General features: G+C 42.0%; 1 protein-coding gene across 1 annotated transcript in view; it reads left to right on the top strand.

Moving 5' to 3' along the window:
• The first annotated feature begins 7,390 nt into the window (after positions 1–7,390).
• The window catches only part of Ttc6 (tetratricopeptide repeat domain 6), a 140,635-nt gene continuing 130,316 nt past the window's right edge, over positions 7,391–17,709 (top strand). The window contains exon 1 of the mRNA XM_075947685.1: positions 7,391–8,287. Coding sequence (XP_075803800.1) covers positions 7,391–8,287 — 897 coding nt within the window. The remainder of the gene's footprint in view (positions 8,288–17,709) is intronic.

Raw genomic sequence — 17,709 nt, 5'->3', positions numbered from 1 at the left:
ACCCTCCCTCATCTGCTCTAAGAGCAATCAGGGTTCTCTGACCTGTGGGAAGCCCAAGGACCGCCCACCTCTATCCAGGTCTCCTAAGGTGAGCATCCAAACTGCCTAGGCTCCCCCAAAGCCAGTACGTGCAGTAGGATCAAAAACCCACTGCGATTGTTCTTGAGTTCTCAGTATTCCTCATTGTCCTCTATGTTCAGCTAGTCCGGATTTATCCCATGCTTTTTCAGACCCAGGCCAGCTGGCCTTGGTGAGTTCCCTATAGAACATCCCCATTGTCTCAGTGTGTGGGTGCACCGTCGCGGTCCTGAGTTCCTTGCTCGTGCTCCTGATTTGGACCTTGAGATTTCTGTCCCGTGCTCCTCTGTCTCTGTCTCCTTTCATCGCCTGATGAAGGTTAATATTCATGAGGATGCCTATGTGTTTGTCTTTGGGTTCACCTTCTTATTTAGCTTCTCTAGGTTGTGGAGAAAGGGGTACATTCAGCCTGCTTTCTTACAGAACCCAGGACCACCAGGCAAGGGATGGCACCACCCACAATGGGCTGACCCTCCCCTGTCAATCACTAATTAAGAAAAGCTCTACAGGCTTGTCTACAGCCTGATCTTATGGAGGCATTTTCTCAATTGAGGTTCCCTCCTTCCAGATGACTTTAGCTTGTACCAAGTTAACAGAAAACTTGTTAGCACATCAGGAACAAATGTGTTTCTTGAAGGGAAGCTATCAACAGAGAACTAGGAAAGAATTGATTGTGTTCAAGGCCACAAATCTGCAAAAATTCTATACCAGCAGGAGAGGGAGAAAAGATCTACCAATAAACAAAAGGACCAGAGAAATGACCAACAACAGCCCCCCAAAAAACTAAAACCTCACCAATAATAACCTTATACATAAATGACCTTAACCCACCAACTAAAAGACACAGGGATGGATAAACAAGATCCAATTCTCCATTGTCAGCAAGAAACTCTTACAAAACTTCATGAATCAAAGTTGCAAACAAAGTTACCAGGCAAAGGGAAGCTGAAAATGAGCTGGAATGGTGATTCTTATATCCAATGAAGTAGATTTTCAACCAAAGCCAGTCAGAATAGGAATGGCCCGCTACCACCTGGCAATAAAGAAACAATTCATGACGAGAATGTAGCTATTATAAATATATATGCACCGAATCTTTGGCACCTCGGCTTCATGAAGCACACACTGAAGGACATGAAAGACCTGGTCCTGATGCAATAACACTGAGAGACCTCAACACCCCACTCTCACATTTTAAAATTACATCCAACCTACAAAACAGCAGAGAAGCCTCCAGGATAAATTGTACCACTAACCAATTGGATTTAACATACAGAGAACATCCCACTTGTGATAGGGAAATCACGTTCTTCTCATCAGTGCTCAGAATCTTCTCTAAAATCAGCCACATTATACGAAATAGTCTTAATAAATACAGAAATTATAATTTCCTCCTCATCTCAGCAGACAACAATGGAACAAAAGTATAAAATAATAACTGCAAGACTAACCTCAAAAATACACAAATATTTGGAGACCAAACGCTACACAAAAAATTTATATTGTGTATAAGGTTTTACTCCCTTAAAGGAATTATCCATTCATTTTCATTAAATTTTTAGATTAGTATATAAAGTATTTCAAAATGTTTCAACATAGCGTATTTTAAAAGATAAAATTTATTTATTTATTGGAGAGGGGCATATATGTACCACAGTGCACACATAGAGGCCAACCTGCATGGGTCTGTTCTCTCTGTTGGGTCTGTTGCTTGTTTTTACTCATTGCTCTTTACTCCTTTGGGGGACTCACCACCCAGTCCCCAAATAATCACATGGAGGGTTACTCTTACTTATGAATGCCCACCCTTAGCTTGACTTGTTTCTAGCCAGCTTTTCTTAAGTTATCCGGACTACCTTTTGCCTCTGGACTTTTATCTTTCTATTTTAGCTAGATACTGTTCTTTACTCATTACTCTGTGACTTGTTGTGTAGCTGGGTGATTGGCCCCTGGTGTCCTCCCCTTCTCCTTTTCTCCCTCCCCCATCTTTCTTCTCTTCCTATTTATTCTCTCTGCATGCTGCCTCCCACCTATTTCTCTCTTCTGCCTAGCTATTGGCTGTTCAGCTATTTATTATACCAATCAGGTGTTAAAACACAGGCAAAGTAACACAGCTAAAGACAGGTAAAGTAATAGAACTTCACAGAGTTAAACAAATGCAACATAAAAGAATGAAACACGTCTTTGCATCATTAAACAGATGTTCCACAGCATAAACAAACTCATTTTCAACTAATATTCCACAACGCATGTGGGTTCTGGGCACTGAATCCAGGTATTACAAGTCTTGGTGGTTCCTGAACCATCTACCATCTCACTGGCCTTCATGTATGTGTGTGTGTGTGTGTGTATGAGTGCAAACATGAGTTCCAGGTCAACTTTTAAGAGTTGGTTCTCTCTTCATCAAGGATATAAGTATGAAATTTTGAAAAATTACTATTCTGTTCTCAGTAGAATTATTCATATGATAGGATGTTTTCTTTATACTTCTATGAAATTCTGATCAAAGCACAAATAGATCTTTTTTTCCCCACTGAGTTTTCAAAAGCAAACGTGATTTTCACAGTATTTTTATTTTCCTTGCCTGTGATGGAACTTTTGCCAGCTGAGATAAGCCAACTTGTCCCTGGGCTTAGGAGTTTCTGTTGAAACTTTAGTAGAAGTTGACATTGACACGAATTTGGGAAATGAGATAATTTTTAGGTGTAGACCAAAGAGAGCATCTGAATTCTGTTCTTAATGAATCACTTCTCCCTCTGAGTCACCTTGACTGTATATCAGAGAGGAGAAGCCAGGTAAACCATCTTGCTTCTGACCTGGGCTTTGGCTCCACTGCCAGTGCAGCCCTGTGAAGAGTGAGGCCCGGCAGGCAGGGCTCCCTTCCGTGGGCTTCAGGGCTTCAGGAAGCTTGTGCCCAATTCATCTGGGGAGTGTTCAGTGTGGGTCTGCTCCACAGAGAACCTGGAGTAGGCCCCGAGTATGGTGTCACACACCTGTAATTCTGTGCTTGGGAAGAGGCAGGAGGATCATGAGAAGTTCAAGGCCAGTCCGTACAGGCAGCAAATTCCAGGCTATTCGTGGCTATATTGCAAGGGCTTTGCTCAAAGGGGGAAAATGAATCTGGAGGAGAATTTGGCTTTCCTGTTCCCATAGAGGAAGTGACAACAACCTTAAGAACAGGAGGAGAGCTTGCTTGCGTTGAAGTGTAGAGTTCACGCAGGAAACACATTGGACCTTCTAGCAGCTGAGTCTAGCTAGTTGTGGCCAGAGTTTCTCCCTAATGCCTCCCTTAGCATGGCGGTGAAGGAGCAAAAGCTGGGTCTTCACCCCTCTGCTTCCTACTTTCTTGAACTTCCAGTACAAGAGATGGGAAAGGGATGTACTTCTAAATTTGGAGAGAACAAGAGAGTGAAATTCTTGCTTGGCTCCCAAAGATTTTTTTTTTTTTAAAGCACCCTCTGTCCCATCTCAAACTATGAAGTAGAGTTAGCTTGGATTATGAGCTGATTATCTGACCCTTTCTTGCATTTCTTATTTGGGACAAATGTATTATTTTTCTTTGAACATCTCCAACTTAGAACCAGCTTCTCTTTGGAAAGTGCCCTCAAGAAAGAGAAAGTATTTTTAAAATTGATTTCCTTATTCAGTGGTGGGTGAGAGGGTCGAGAGACAGGAGCAGCTAACTCCGATAAGCTGACACATGAGCCTCCAGATATGGACCCAGGTTGAATGTCAGGTAGAAATTCCCGCCTATCTAATTTTAAGCTCTATTTCCTGCTGGTTTATTTTGGGGGGGGGGAGGACACAAAACACAACTTTTCTATTTAGATTTCAAGGGAATGCGCATAGAAATGCTAAACAATGGGCGTTTGTTTAAGCTTCAGGAACAAACTGAGGGCCTAGAAGTTGGGAAGGGCACTTAGAACAGGAACCAAGGAGAGGGAAGTTCAAGCAGGAGAGCGAAGCCCTTGCATCAGGTATTGCAGCATTTCTAGCCTGTGCCTCTTTCCACGTAGGACTTCTCAGCCACTTGCAGGTGGTGTCCCTGTGAACATGACGTCACTTGTGTAAACAACCAGGACAGAAGTACTACGAGGAGGTTTTAAATGAGGAAACTTCCTCAAAGACTTTAGAACTCATTTCTAATGTTCATATTGTATGGACTGGACCACAGACATAGTTCTTATCCCTTACCTAGCTTCTTCTTCTTCTTTTTTCTTTTTTGAGAAGGGTCTCATTATGGAGAGCAGGCTGACCTAAAATTCTGTCTCGCAGGAACTTGGACTGAAGGCATGTGGCACCACATCCTTTAGTGTTTCTTTGTAATACGAACTTCTGGAGTGAATAGAATTGAACTGTCCCACGACAACACATTGGCAGAGCTGGGCACAGAAAGAAAGCCTATTAGTGCCCCCAGGAGAGCTCTGTCATGTTGCAAAAGTCTGCAGTTTAGAGTCAGCAGGGAATGTTTCAGAAATGGATGAATGAGGCATTTTTTTTTAATATTATCCCAGCTAGATAGTAAGTGATTTCTACTAGGAAGACAACAGTACACTGATATGAGTCTAATCAAGGAATATGGAAAAGTGGTAAACAAATAAATGCTTTAAATTTTTAATTATTACATATTTTAAATAGATCCTTACTTTTGGCACACATCAAGGCACAATTCTTTCCTAAGTAGTCAACCAGTGGCCACAGCATGATTTATTGAACACTTTTTCCTTATATCACTAATCAAATTCTGCCTTCATAATATACTTCATATATCTCAAAATTCTTTCTCAGCCCCCACACATCCTAACAGCAGAGTTTCAGCTCTAGGCTCTGTCTTGAAAGTCTTAATTCTTCAGTCATTCCCTCACAGAGGGGCAAGTGTACGCATCCTCCATTTCTCTTTTCGTAGTGTTTGGTAATCCTATTTATTATTTCCAATAAATTAAACATTTTAAATATCATTGTTTGTTTTTGTGTAACCTTAAATCAGTGCAGTGTCTTGTGATTAACTGCTTTGAGTAAGATACTTGGCTTATCACCAATGAGCATTAGTTTTTTATTCAATCTTTTATGACCTTCAAGTAAACTAAAATTTCTCCATAGAGTGTTAGTAACTTTTTATTACGCTTTTATCTAGATGCTTTCTCTCTGTCAATTGTAAAGACTTGGCATTGTATTTTAAATTAGAGCATTTAGTATAAAGGATGCTATTGGTTTCCATATTATCTATGTAATTTTAGATTCAAGTCTCTTGGAGAACATTTACATTTTAAATAGTTCTTAGTATCTACAATCTCCAGCTGAATAATCAGCCCTACAAGATCCAACAGCAAGCCGAAGAATGGAAATTGGCATTAAAAAATGATAGTAAATACACAACATGAAATTTACCCTTTAACCATTTTGAAATGTACATTTGGGTGAATAACACATTTTATTATGTATTTGGTATGGCCTAGACTTCAATGAAGTGATACAAGGTCCTCATTTATTTTTTTTCAACCAGGATGAAACTCAGGGTCTTGTTAATGTTTGGCAAGTAACTACCTACTGACCTATCTTCCAAAATATCATTTTGATAAGATTTTAGTTGCTCTCATTACTTGCTGATATTTGAAATTTATATGGTTTTTATTATCTAGGCAGAATATTGCTGTGTAGCCTTGATGGCCCCCAAACTCAATACGTAGGTCAGACTTGTTCTCACACTTGTCTCTGCTTCTCTCCGCTGAGTGTTAAATTTCAGGTCTGCGCTGCCACACTCAGTTCCCAGATACCACTCCTTCTTTCCTCCCTCCCTCCCTCCCTCCCTCCCTCCCTCCCTCCCTCCCTCCTTCCCTCCTTCCTTCCTTCTTTTTTTTTCTTTTTCTCCATGACAGAGTTTCTCTGTGTAACAGCTCTAGCTGTCCTGGAACTAGCTTTGTAGACCAGGCTGGCCTCCAACTCACAGAGATCCACCTCCCTCTGCCTCCTGAGTACTAAGATTAAAGGTGAACACCACCACTGTCTGCCCCCACTTTTTTTCTTAATCATTGACTAGGTGCTACCAATTTTTACCGTATTATGTCTGCTTTCTTTATGCTCAGTTACCAATTTCAAGCCTCAGGCTAAAGATACCAAGCTTCTTGGTTTCCCCTTTCTTTCTGTGTAATATCACCATCCCCAAGTACTAATTTCATCAAGCCTCTTTTTTGTTAACAATTTCAAGTGGTTTCCAGTAGCTCTCAGCTAAATACAAACATCTAGCGCTCAAGGCTTTGTGAATTAGTTGCCACTGCCTAGAGGCTGACCCTTCTGCCTTCACTCTGCCACAGACGAAGTGACACACCAAGCAGAGTGGCTTGACAAGGGATACCCACCAGGGACCATCTGGAGAAGGAAGAGGCAACAACTGTGAAGCCCAGAGCAGAGATTTGGCCCTTCTGTTACCAGAGCCCTTAAATTTTCTCCCAGGAGATTTTTTTTTTAATGTGAAAATGTTACAATTTAAACTTGTCAGATATAATTTTATATTTTTGAGAAACTTCCAAATAACTGAAAAAAAAAACATGTTTGCTGGCTCGGTCCAAGCCGCCGGGAGGGGAGTACAGTTGGAGGCCCCATTCTCGGTTGTTCCTGCTACCTGCTACCTTAGGTTTTCTGTGCCTACACTTATGGGAGTCTTGCTTGGTTGGAAGTGAGGCAGAGGCAGGCGGATCTCGGTGAGTTTGAGGCTAGCCTGATGTACAAAGGGAGTTCCAGGACAGCTAGAGCTATATAATACAGAGAAACCCCGTCTAGAAGAAGAAATGTTAAAATAGGTCCTAAGGGGCTTGGTTATTATCGCTGAGTTTTTTTTTTCTTGCTAGTTTAGAGCAGTGGCTCTCAAACTTCCTAATGCTATGTATGACCCAGTAATACAATTCCTCTCATGTTGTGGTGACCCCCAACCATAAAATTATTTTCGTTGCTACTTCATAACTGTAATTTTGCTACTGTTATGAATAGTAATGAAAATATCTACTTTCTGATGGTCTTAGGTGTCTCCCATGAAGGTTTTTTTTTTTAATTTTTATTTTTGTGTTTTTCCCCAAAGGGGTTGCGACCCACAGGTTGAAACAGCTGGTTTGGAGTAATTTTATGTGGAAGGTCATAGATATAGACATAAGAATACTTGAACACAGCATGTTCTATCCGGAGACATTTAGCGGATCTGGAATTTTATTAACTCAAGTTTTGTTAAATATATATATATATGTGTGTGTGTGTGTATATATAAATATATATGTATACATATATTTGAGGTGGTGGTATTTTACAGGTCAAGTTCGTCAAGATGTCCACCATCCCGAAGCACTTCGGACTGACAGCCCGAGAAGAATCGTATATGTTTAAAGAGCTTGAGAAGATTCGCCAGGATTCCAAAAAGGAATATAACCAGTTGAAGCAGAAGTTGGCTGGCAGGCCGCTTGTTGATGCAAGTTCTGAGGATGACCTCGAGGATGACCAGGACCAGGAGGCTCGCCCACGCAGTGCCAGAGCAAAGGGAAAAGTATCCTGGGCTGCCAAGCTAACGTCCTCGTCGACAAGGGTGCAGAGCCCAGAGCGCCCCGCCGAGGCCGACCTGCAGGGGGCGCCGCAGAGTATGCGGCGCGGTCCTGAGAAGCCCGAACCCTTCAGCCCGCGGGACTTCTACCTGCGGAGCTCGGCGTTCCTGCGGTACGGTCCCCTCAAAGCACCTCCGGTCATCGCCCCGCAGGCGGGCACCGCCAGGCCCGCGCCCCTGATGCGGCCGCGCTCGCGTCTCAAGAGGCAGCACCCCAAGAGCCGGAGCGAGCCGGTGTCTAAGGGCGCGTTCCCCCTGAGCCCCGCGCACGAAGCCCGGGTGCTCGGCTTGGTTCGCACCCGCTACCGCTACCGACATGCCAGCTCCTTGTCCAGCCTGAGCAGCGACTTCGAAGACAGCGGACGGCTGCGCAGGATGCGGATCCACACCTACTACCAGCGCGAGGGCAAGGGCAGTTCTTGGTGGGTGAGGCCCTCGTTCAAAAGCGTGCGCGAAGGGAGCTCGACCAGCCAGGGGTCCTGGACCCCGCAGGCGACACGCGTTTTCCCCACGAGCATAGAGGAGATCATTGCCTCTCTGCAGTCCGAGGCCCAGCTGGCTGCAGACCAGACCATCAAGGAACTCATCCAGAGCATCCTGGGCCACAACTACGACCTCACAATGGAAGTAGGTGAACTACACTAGTGTTTCTGCTTGTTCGAGCTCTAGGCGGTTATACATACATGTAATGTACATATGTGTATACATTTCCAGCACCGGGAGTTTTACTTGGTGGCATGAGGTGTCTAGCTGGGATATCGTCTGCCCCATGGTTTGGTGACTCCATTTAGACTTCTGCAGTAGTAGGTTTCCATATGGCTTTTGAAACGGCCGTAATGTTAGTTGTTCTTTCCCTTATTCCCCCCCTTTCCCTTTCTCTCCTATCCCCTTCCCTTATAATCTTCCTATTCAGGTTTTCCCGTTGTCTCTCCACACTGCTATAGTCTAGCCTACCCACAGTTCCTTTCTATGTACCTAACCTCTGGGCTTATTCAGCTGCTAGCATATGTATTGAAAGATTAAAAAACTAACATCTGCCTATAAGAGAAAAGAGGCATTTGTTTTGTTGGGGCTGGATTACCTCACCCAGGGTGATCCCCGCCCCCCCCCCCAGCTCCATCCATTTAAAGACAAGTTTCATCTTTTTAACAGCTGAATAATATTCCATTGTGTGACTATACCACGCTTTCATTTACCCATCCATCAGCGGATCAACATCTAGGCTGTTTCCAATGTCTGGTTATTATGAATAGAGCAGCAATGGACACGGATGTGCAAAGGTCTCTGTAGCAGGATACAGAGTCCTCTGGGTATGTATCCAGGAGTAGTATAGCTGGATCTTGAGGCAAATCTAGTCCCAGTTTCTGGAGGAACTGACACTGATTTTCATAGTGGTGGTACCAGTTTGCATTCCAACCAGCCGTAAATAAGAGTTTTCCTTTTCCCACTTTTTTACCAGCATGACCTGTCATTTGTTTTACTGATCTTGGCCATTCTGACTGGGGTTGGATGGAATCTCAAAGTACTTTTAATTTTTTTATTTATTTTTATATTTTATTTTTTGAGATTATTATTTAATTAAAAATGTCTGCCTTTCTTCCCTCCAACCCCTCCCCCATACACTTCAAAATTTATGGCTTCTTTTTTTCCGCTAATTGTTATTGCACACATATATGTATTTGCATAGAAACATATTCCTAAATATAACCTGTTGAGTCCATATAATGATACTTGCTTGTCTGTTTTCAGGGCTAACCTTTCGGCACTAGGCAACCAATTGGTGGGCTCTTCCCTTGGGGGGGGCACCTCTCCTGCTCCTAGCTTGACTCAGTTGCCTGTAGTTGTTTGTGTAGGGTTGAGTCCTCCCGGGCTTTCCCCCAGGCAGTCTGGAATGGAACATTCATTGCTCACCTTTGGGCAGTCATGTTGCTGAGACTTGGTGAATGTAGCTTTGGATGTTAATAGGAGATACAATCTCCCAGAAAATTCCCTGAACTTCTGGCTGTCACATTTCCTTCCCCTCTTCTGCAATGTTTCATGAACCCTAGCTACTGGGGTGTTTTGAAAATGTAAGACTGGACGCCACATTTTGTGATCACATTGGGTGTGATTTTATATAGTGGTCTCTGTTACAGAGAGAAGTTACCTTGATGAAGGTGAAGGTGAAGACTACTCTTCCCTGTGGGTAGAAGGACAGATGTTTATAGATTATTATTAGGGATTATGCTGGTGTAGACAACTAATGGCTGTAGATTCTCCTCCAACAATCACGACCTCACTAGCATTAAACAGTTAACTGGGTTTCCAATAGCAGATGTGGCGTCCTTCTTAATGAGCAGACCTTCAGTCCAATTGGAGAGCTGTTGGTTGTTGCCAAGGTATGTGTGCCACTACTGCACGAAGAGTTATCATCCCATGCTGGTCTTTGACGTTATTCATAGGCGTCATAGCTGGGTAAGACTAAAGGCTGCCTTTCTCCTTTGGAAGTTTGCATTCTGCCTCTTAGCTCAGTGAAAGGCAGTCCTCGGGGAAGCAGCATTCAGGTCAGCACCAGCTCAGGGGTCTCTGGCCCTGTTTCTGAAGGGCATGGTGTCTTCAGTAATAAGGACTTAACCTTTCACCTATGGGCGGTAGCCAAAGGCAACAGCAGTAGGTTGTATGTTTTAGAAGTCTCTTAGCCCTGGTCATCCACTCAACAGAGGGCTTTTCATTGCTGGGGTTCTGTTAGGTGGTCTTTGGTACTTGGAGGGAGCAGTGTCAGTCCAAATGAGAAAGTTCATTAAAAGTAGATACGTATATTTATATACTGAATTCCCTACGTGCATTATAGTTTTTTTTAAAAAGTGAAATAGTTAATAACATGCATCCTTGTGCCTTTTCAGACACCCTTCTTGCTATTTTGCCCACCTCCCACCCTTTTCTGTATTTACCTCCCTCTGCTTCACTAAGGAGCCCCTTCCCCTCCATTCCCCCTCTCTATTGCTCCCAACCCCCCTCTATATTGGTGCGATGGTTGGAATAAGAGTGGCCCCTTAGCCACACATATCTGAATGCTTAATCATCAGGGAGTGGCCCGACTTGAGAAGGATTAGGTGGTGTGGCCTTGTTGGTCAACAGGAGGTGTTTAGACATCCACACTGGATAAGCCAGGGTGTTCTCCCGTGGTCAGCAGGGAATGCTCAGGCATCCACGCTGGATAAGCGAGGGTGGGTGTTCTGTGGTTGGCAGAGGAAGCTCAGAACAAGAGATGAAGGAGGCCGCTTGGGTGTGTTGGTATCCTTGAATGTCCATTTTTCCCGTGGGAGGGTTGTAGGTCTTCATTTCTCTTTTGTAAAGAACGTGGTCTGCCCTTGCTATATCTTCAAATTCTCCTTTCCTTCGACAGATGAGGTCTCCCAGTTTCTGAGCACTTCTTAGGAAACTCTGGTGTTGGCAGAAGCTCCAGGCGCCTCTCCTGCCCCCGCTGGCAAGTTTGCACAGAGTTCCCGCGGCGACATTTTGCCTGTCAGTGTCCTTGGTTCTCCTTTGACCGTGTTTAGCCGTTTTATTCCAAGCCCCATAGTCATCCAGTGTCCATCCTGATGTACTTGCCTTGGCACAGTCTCCATGAGCAGACTCTTCAATGTGTGTGGTTCCTTACACATGTTATAGAAAGACACATAAAGAAATAATAATAGAGGTTGATCCCCTGCAATCTAAAACCCTCTAAGATGGACTTCCTATTTTAGATTTTCTTTTTAAGTTTGTTCAACTGCTAATCTATGAAAACATTCCAACACACACACACACACACACACACGATAAATAATACCCAACCGGTGTATCCTTTTTTAAAGTTCTGTTTCTCAGCTTCTCTTTTTGATTGTGAGACAGGGTCTTAACTCTGTAGTCCAGAAGAGCCTGGAACTACAGTCCTCCTGGTGCTGGTGCTGGGACCACAGATATGCACCATGGCAGGGCTGTAAGCTCTTTTTAGCTAACCATAGGAAGAAATATTTATTATTTATATGGCTTTCAGGTCTTAGTACAAGGTGTGTTTTTCCGCACACACGTGTATGTGTGTGTATGCATACACACAGATAATGGATTTTTTAAAATATAAAACTAAAACTAAACTATACATATACTTCAGCTTATTTTTGAAACATGGTAATGAATATACATTAATAAGTACGTTATATTCTTTTAAACAGCTGGTATTGTGTATTGTTTAAACAATTTCTCGTCTCTCTGTTCAAATTTCAACTTTATCTTGGGAACAAATTTTTGTTTGTTGAAAGTATATTGTAGAAATCTATTGCGATCTGGGCAGTGAAAATAAACCATATTGTTTGAATGACACCGGTACAATCAGAAAAGAATGGTTGGGCTCATCTTTTCTACTCTGCATGATACGTTTATTAATGCTTTGTGTAGGACTTTGTTTTCATAAGTTGTTTCTTATGATATTTCCAATGATATAATCATTAAGAATCTCCCTATGATTATCATCAAGTCAATATATACAGTATATTCGAGATAGGGTTTCTTTGTGTATCCCTGGCTGTCCTAGAACTTGCTTTACAGCAGGCTAGCCTCAAACTCAAACAGAGATCTGCCTGATTCTGCCTCCCAAGTGCTGGAATCAAAGGTGTATGCCACCATGTCCAGCAAATTTATACTTTTTAATTCAACATTTCAAAATCTATTATATATTTGGATGCTTTCAGTAAATATTAAAATGCTTGTGTGTTTTTCATTTCCAAATGGAAAATAGAATATTTGTATTAGTTCTCATAGATTCCTTTTCTGTTGGCTGGCTTGGTTATTGCAATAATTTTGAACCAAGCCAGAAGTTGTTCTCGCAAAATCAATTTATTCTTTGTTGAATACAAGTACAGTTTATTTACATGAGTTTTGCTTTGTTGAGATTGGAATACAGAATTACTTGAAAAATGAGATGCTAATTCATTATAAAGTTCAGATTATCTTCCCTACTGTTTAGTACAGATGCTACCCAATAATTTTTTTCAGTTTCTATAACCAGATCCCTGATTTTAAACCATTAAGTGGCAGAGTCCATGTGTATTTGAACCTTGGATGTGATCTGTCTTTACATGTATGAAACAGGTGTGCAGCAAGATCTGTGTATGTGAGGCAACGTGAACAAAATGCTGCTGACAGTGATTTCTTTCGCTGGCTGCTGTAACTGCAGTTATTTTCACGCTAGGGTGAAGTCATCCCTTGCCTGCTCTATGGATCGTTATTTCATATAAATCTTAATTCACCTTTATTTAGTGTTTATCCTTTTACACTGGACTGACTGACCCAAGGCCTCAGAATCTCCTTGAGTGGAGGTGAAGCAGACACTATCTGGATAGTTAAAATCAGCACTATTTTGTTAATGTTACAGAGCGTTTGTCTTTTTTTTTTTTTATTAAATGACATCTTGAAATTTTGCATGCAAATGGATGGAACTAGAAAAAGCCATTCTGAGTGAGGCAACCCAGACCCAGAAAGATGAACATGATATGTACTCATAAGTGGATAGCTGTAAAGCAAAGGATAATGAGCCTATAGTTTAAGACCCTAGAGAGGCTAAGTAAAAAATATTTTTTATTCTTTCGGCTATTTATGTACACATACAGTGTATTTTGATCATATCTACCTCTAGCTTCCCTCCTTCCCCTCCACCCAGACCCCTCCAGAGTGTGCCCCTCCTACCTGTGTGTTCCTTATTCTATTTATAATCCAGTTAAGTCCAACTAGTGCTGCCTACATGAACATGGGCAACCTACCAGTCGCCACACTCTGGGAAAAAAATAACTTCCCCTCTGTTACTAGCCATCATTTGCCAAAAGTTCTTCAGCTTTGGTTGGAGCCCTATTAACCCTTCCCTCATCCATGTTGGAATTATTAACTGACTTTCAGATCTCCTGCCGGTAACTGTAGGCAGAGTTTCTCTGTGTCCTGGCAGCTGCTCCCAAAACCCATACAGACTTATCATTAATTATGAAGTCTTGGCCAATAGCTCAGGCTTGTTACTAGCTAACTCTTACATTTTTAACTAACCCATATTTCTTATCTACTGTCTGCCACATAGTAGGACAAATGAATCTCTTTCTCTCCCTGTCTCCTCGTGATTCTGAGACTCCTCCCCTTTTTCTTCATGCTCTCCTTTTGTCTCAAGTCCTGTCTAGCCTCTACCTGTCCAAGCTATTGGCCAGCCATCTTCTTTATTAAGCCACTCACACTGCCATATAATGACACAGGATGAAGGACTGTTCACAGGTAGCCATAGCCGCCGTGCTTATGAGTACAAGGACGATGTTGTACCCACGAGACATCATTTCATAGCACTGAAGTTCCCCCTCCAGGCCTTTCATTTTCTCTGTTCCCTCTTCTGTGATACTCCCTGAGCACTGAGGGCATTGGCACTGATGTCTCAGTTTGGGCCGAGCGTTCAAGTCACTTATTCTCAGCCCTTTGACAAACTTTGAGTCCCTGTGTGGACTGCTACCTCCTGTATGAAGAAGCTTCTCACACCAAGTGTGAGAGCATCACTTGTCTATATTAAACATATAATTAGAAGGTAATTTGACAACCTGTGTCTCTAGCAAAACAGTAGTGGAGTATTGGGTTGCTCCATTAGGGCACATTCCCTCCTCAGATGTAGGCTTTTGGCCAAGTTGACAAGGCCAGGCACAAATCATCTTCTGTGGAGCCATCTTGGAATCTGGTCAGAAAACAATTGGCTACCCCAGTAACAGTCATTGCACCCATAGGCATGTCTTGCCTATGAGGTTGCATGCAGGTTTCACCACCGTGTACGTAAATTGGTGGCTTTCTCACCCCAGCAGTTGTATATCACCTCGGTCACTTTGAAAGCTAGCCAAGAGGGGGAAAGTTTCCAAGTCAATGTAGTTTGATTTCTCCATGTCCTGAAACCAAAACATGCTGTGTCTGCAGCAATAAAATCTCACTGTCCTGCTATGGTGCTAAACCAAGAGGAATGGTGATAGACCTGTGTTGTTTAGAGGGGATGTATACCAGTGACAGCAGGTTCCTCTATAAGTTTAGTATTAATTGTTAAATTAATAATATCTTCTAATTTTCAATATCTTCTAATATACTTCTAAATACTAATTTTTAGTACTTTGCAAAAAATGCTTCAAGTTATTTAAAGTCCAGATATATATATCATATAAGATCTGGTGGCTTTATTCTCCTACCATGTAAACAGGTCTAGGCTACAGAAAGATAGGACCAGCTTATAATTGTCTTTGGAACATACGCTACAGAAGTGAGTCGTCTGTTATATTAGATTATAAAGTAAGGATGTGGGCAAGGGAGGGTATTTTCTTCTAGAGAAACACAATCATTTCTGAAGAATCCCACTTTGTATTTTTCCTCAAATGGTTGAAGGAACAAATGAGATCTCAACATGAATTTCAAAGACCTGTCCATGAAGAATCAGAAGTTGCCTTGCAAGCTACTGTTGAGGAGGAAGGGGGCTCTCTTGTCTACCACCAAGCTCCCTCCTCTGGAAAACAGAAGTGAAAAGTTCTTTTGTTGTCTTTTATCATATCTAAACCAGCTTGAGGTGGGTTTCCATAACACCTTTTCTCAATGCTCTGCATTGGCTGATCCAGCCCTTCTCTCCCATCCCTGCTCTCAGACCATTTTGTTGGCTGCCTCCAGTGATGACTTTTATTTACATTGTGTAAAACTAGAGGGAAAAGTTTATACAAGCCAAGATAGTAACATGTAAGGATGATAGCAAGGCTAAGAACAATATGGCTGCCTTGACAGCAGTTTGAATCAACTACATAGCCCAGGAAAGTTATACACCAGCTTATTATACACAAGGAACTTTTTCTTTTTTTATTACTGAAAAGTACAGTATTTGGTTGCCCTTGAATTCAGATATCCTGTAACTCCCAACAGCCTGAAGCTAGGCAGCTGTATTTTTTTTACAGTGTTTGTTTTTAAAATAGAATAGGTAAACATGTGGGTTTTAAGGATGGGTAGATAAACAGTTTTAACAATAAATTCAAAATCTTGAAAACTAGCCAATTATAATCATGGTTAAGCATCTCTTACCCCAAATGAAAATAGGCTAGCGATTGCATAGTACATTTTCTAATTGTATTGAATATATATTTCACCTTAAGGCTGATATTGTAAGGACCCATCCTTACTTCATTTCTTATGTGTTAAATCTTTTGTCTCACCAAAGTGGGGAGGAATGACTTGATGGACTTAATCATACATGTTCTCATTGTATGTTTTCATGATCGTGGCAGAATGAAAGGTTAAATTCCATGAAAATGGAACACATCCTCATTTAGTGCACTGCCCTGGACATATTTTACTTCATGATGTTATTACATAGGGAAGAACTTTCAGAGTTCTGGGGATTAATTGCTCATAGTGTTTCTTGCCCCCGTTTTGCCCTAAAACAGCGGGTTGATCTGGAGACACATACACGCACACATTGTACTACAGATAAGGAAACATAGATCTCATTGAGGAAAGTGGTTTTTGCTAGGCCCTATGCCAATTAGGTTGGGCCTTGGACTAGCGAGCACTTCTGACGGGAGTGCGGAACTGTTGTGACTTGTTTTCTGTCACTCTGGGACTTTCCACTCTCTCCTTCCCTTTGTCTTCCATTCTTGTTCCCCTTGTCTATCTTAAGACCCAGAGCTCAAATATTAAGATTATTTCTCACCATAACCCTCTGCTTTTAGATCTCTGTGGCGTGAGAACCTTCCTGTGGTCGGTTGGCCTTACAGCCTCTTCACGATCATTTTGTTGTGACCACCTGGACCTGGGGAAAGTCAGCAGAAGTTAGATTTTCTCCTAGCTTCCTGCTGTGAGTGGAGAGGGTACAGGATGGGACTGGAGCTGGATCTGTAAGGGATCCCACTCATTGCCATCTGATGAAAGGATACAGAGGGGACAAATACACTGGTCACTTCAGGAGCTATTTATATGCTCGCTAGCTTGCACCATCAGCCACACACCCCGGATTCTGCTCACTTGCATTAGTTTTGCTGTGTGTAAAAGATTAGATCTTTTGTGTTAGACAAGACTGAGTAACAGACCTGCTTTCTTTCTTTCTTTCTTTCTTTCTTTCTTTCTTTCTTTCTTTCTTTCTTTCTTTCTTTCTTTCTTTCTTTCTTCCTTCCTTCCTTCCTTCCTTCCTTCCTTCCTTCCTTCCTTTCTTTCTTTCTTTCTTTCTTTCTTTCTTTCTTTCTTTCTTTCTAATCTTAGTAACTGTATTTGTTGGAAAGCCTTGATCTATTTTTCTCAAACTAAATACCTGTATTTTCTCTTCTTGGCTAGAAGTTGTGGGTCCCCAGCATTAGGAGAAGAAAAGATATTTTGTTATATATGAAGTTTTTCTTATCATATATGGTGAGTTAGGGCCTTGCTGGAAATTCTCAACAGATGGGCTGTGTAACTAGTCTTTACCAAGAATCCTTCCATGCCAGCAGGGGAAAGCCAGTGCTTCGGATATTATTTACACGTTGTTAAAGTATTATTGTGATAACTTTTCCCACATAAATCAACACATTGGTCAACAGATTTATTCCACCTTGTTAATAAGCTAAATCTCTCATCACCCACCTTTTTAAGAGGTTGTCTGTCTTCTCTAGCCTTTACAGATGACATCATCAGTGAGATTCTTGCCCTTTGCTCACTACAAATTTATTAGGCACACGGGAGCAGATCCTAATAGAGCCAGACCTCATCATCTGAGCGAGATTTCCCCTCAAGAACATTTCAAATCTTAAGATCTTCATCTCTTAATCCTTAGAAATAGGGTTTTTAAGAAACGAAGGACTGAGTCAGCTGAGCCTCCCTTCATTGTTTTAGATTACGCTATGGCGATCCACCTCATCGCATTGTCTTTGGCAGGCGATTATTCTGGAAAGCGATTACTGACTATTATTCTCATAATGGGTTTTTATGTACGAATGCCCTGTTGCTCTTTGGGGTTAAGAGAAGAGACAATAAATACTTATTCACAAGGGGAATTTTTTCAAAAGCTAAATGGAATGCAT

Source organism: Microtus pennsylvanicus, chromosome 14, assembly GCF_037038515.1.
Source record: "Microtus pennsylvanicus isolate mMicPen1 chromosome 14, mMicPen1.hap1, whole genome shotgun sequence".
NCBI classification, from domain to species: domain Eukaryota; kingdom Metazoa; phylum Chordata; class Mammalia; order Rodentia; family Cricetidae; genus Microtus; species Microtus pennsylvanicus.
The sequence above is the reverse complement of the archived record's forward strand: the minus strand, read 5'-3'. Positions and strand labels throughout refer to the sequence as shown.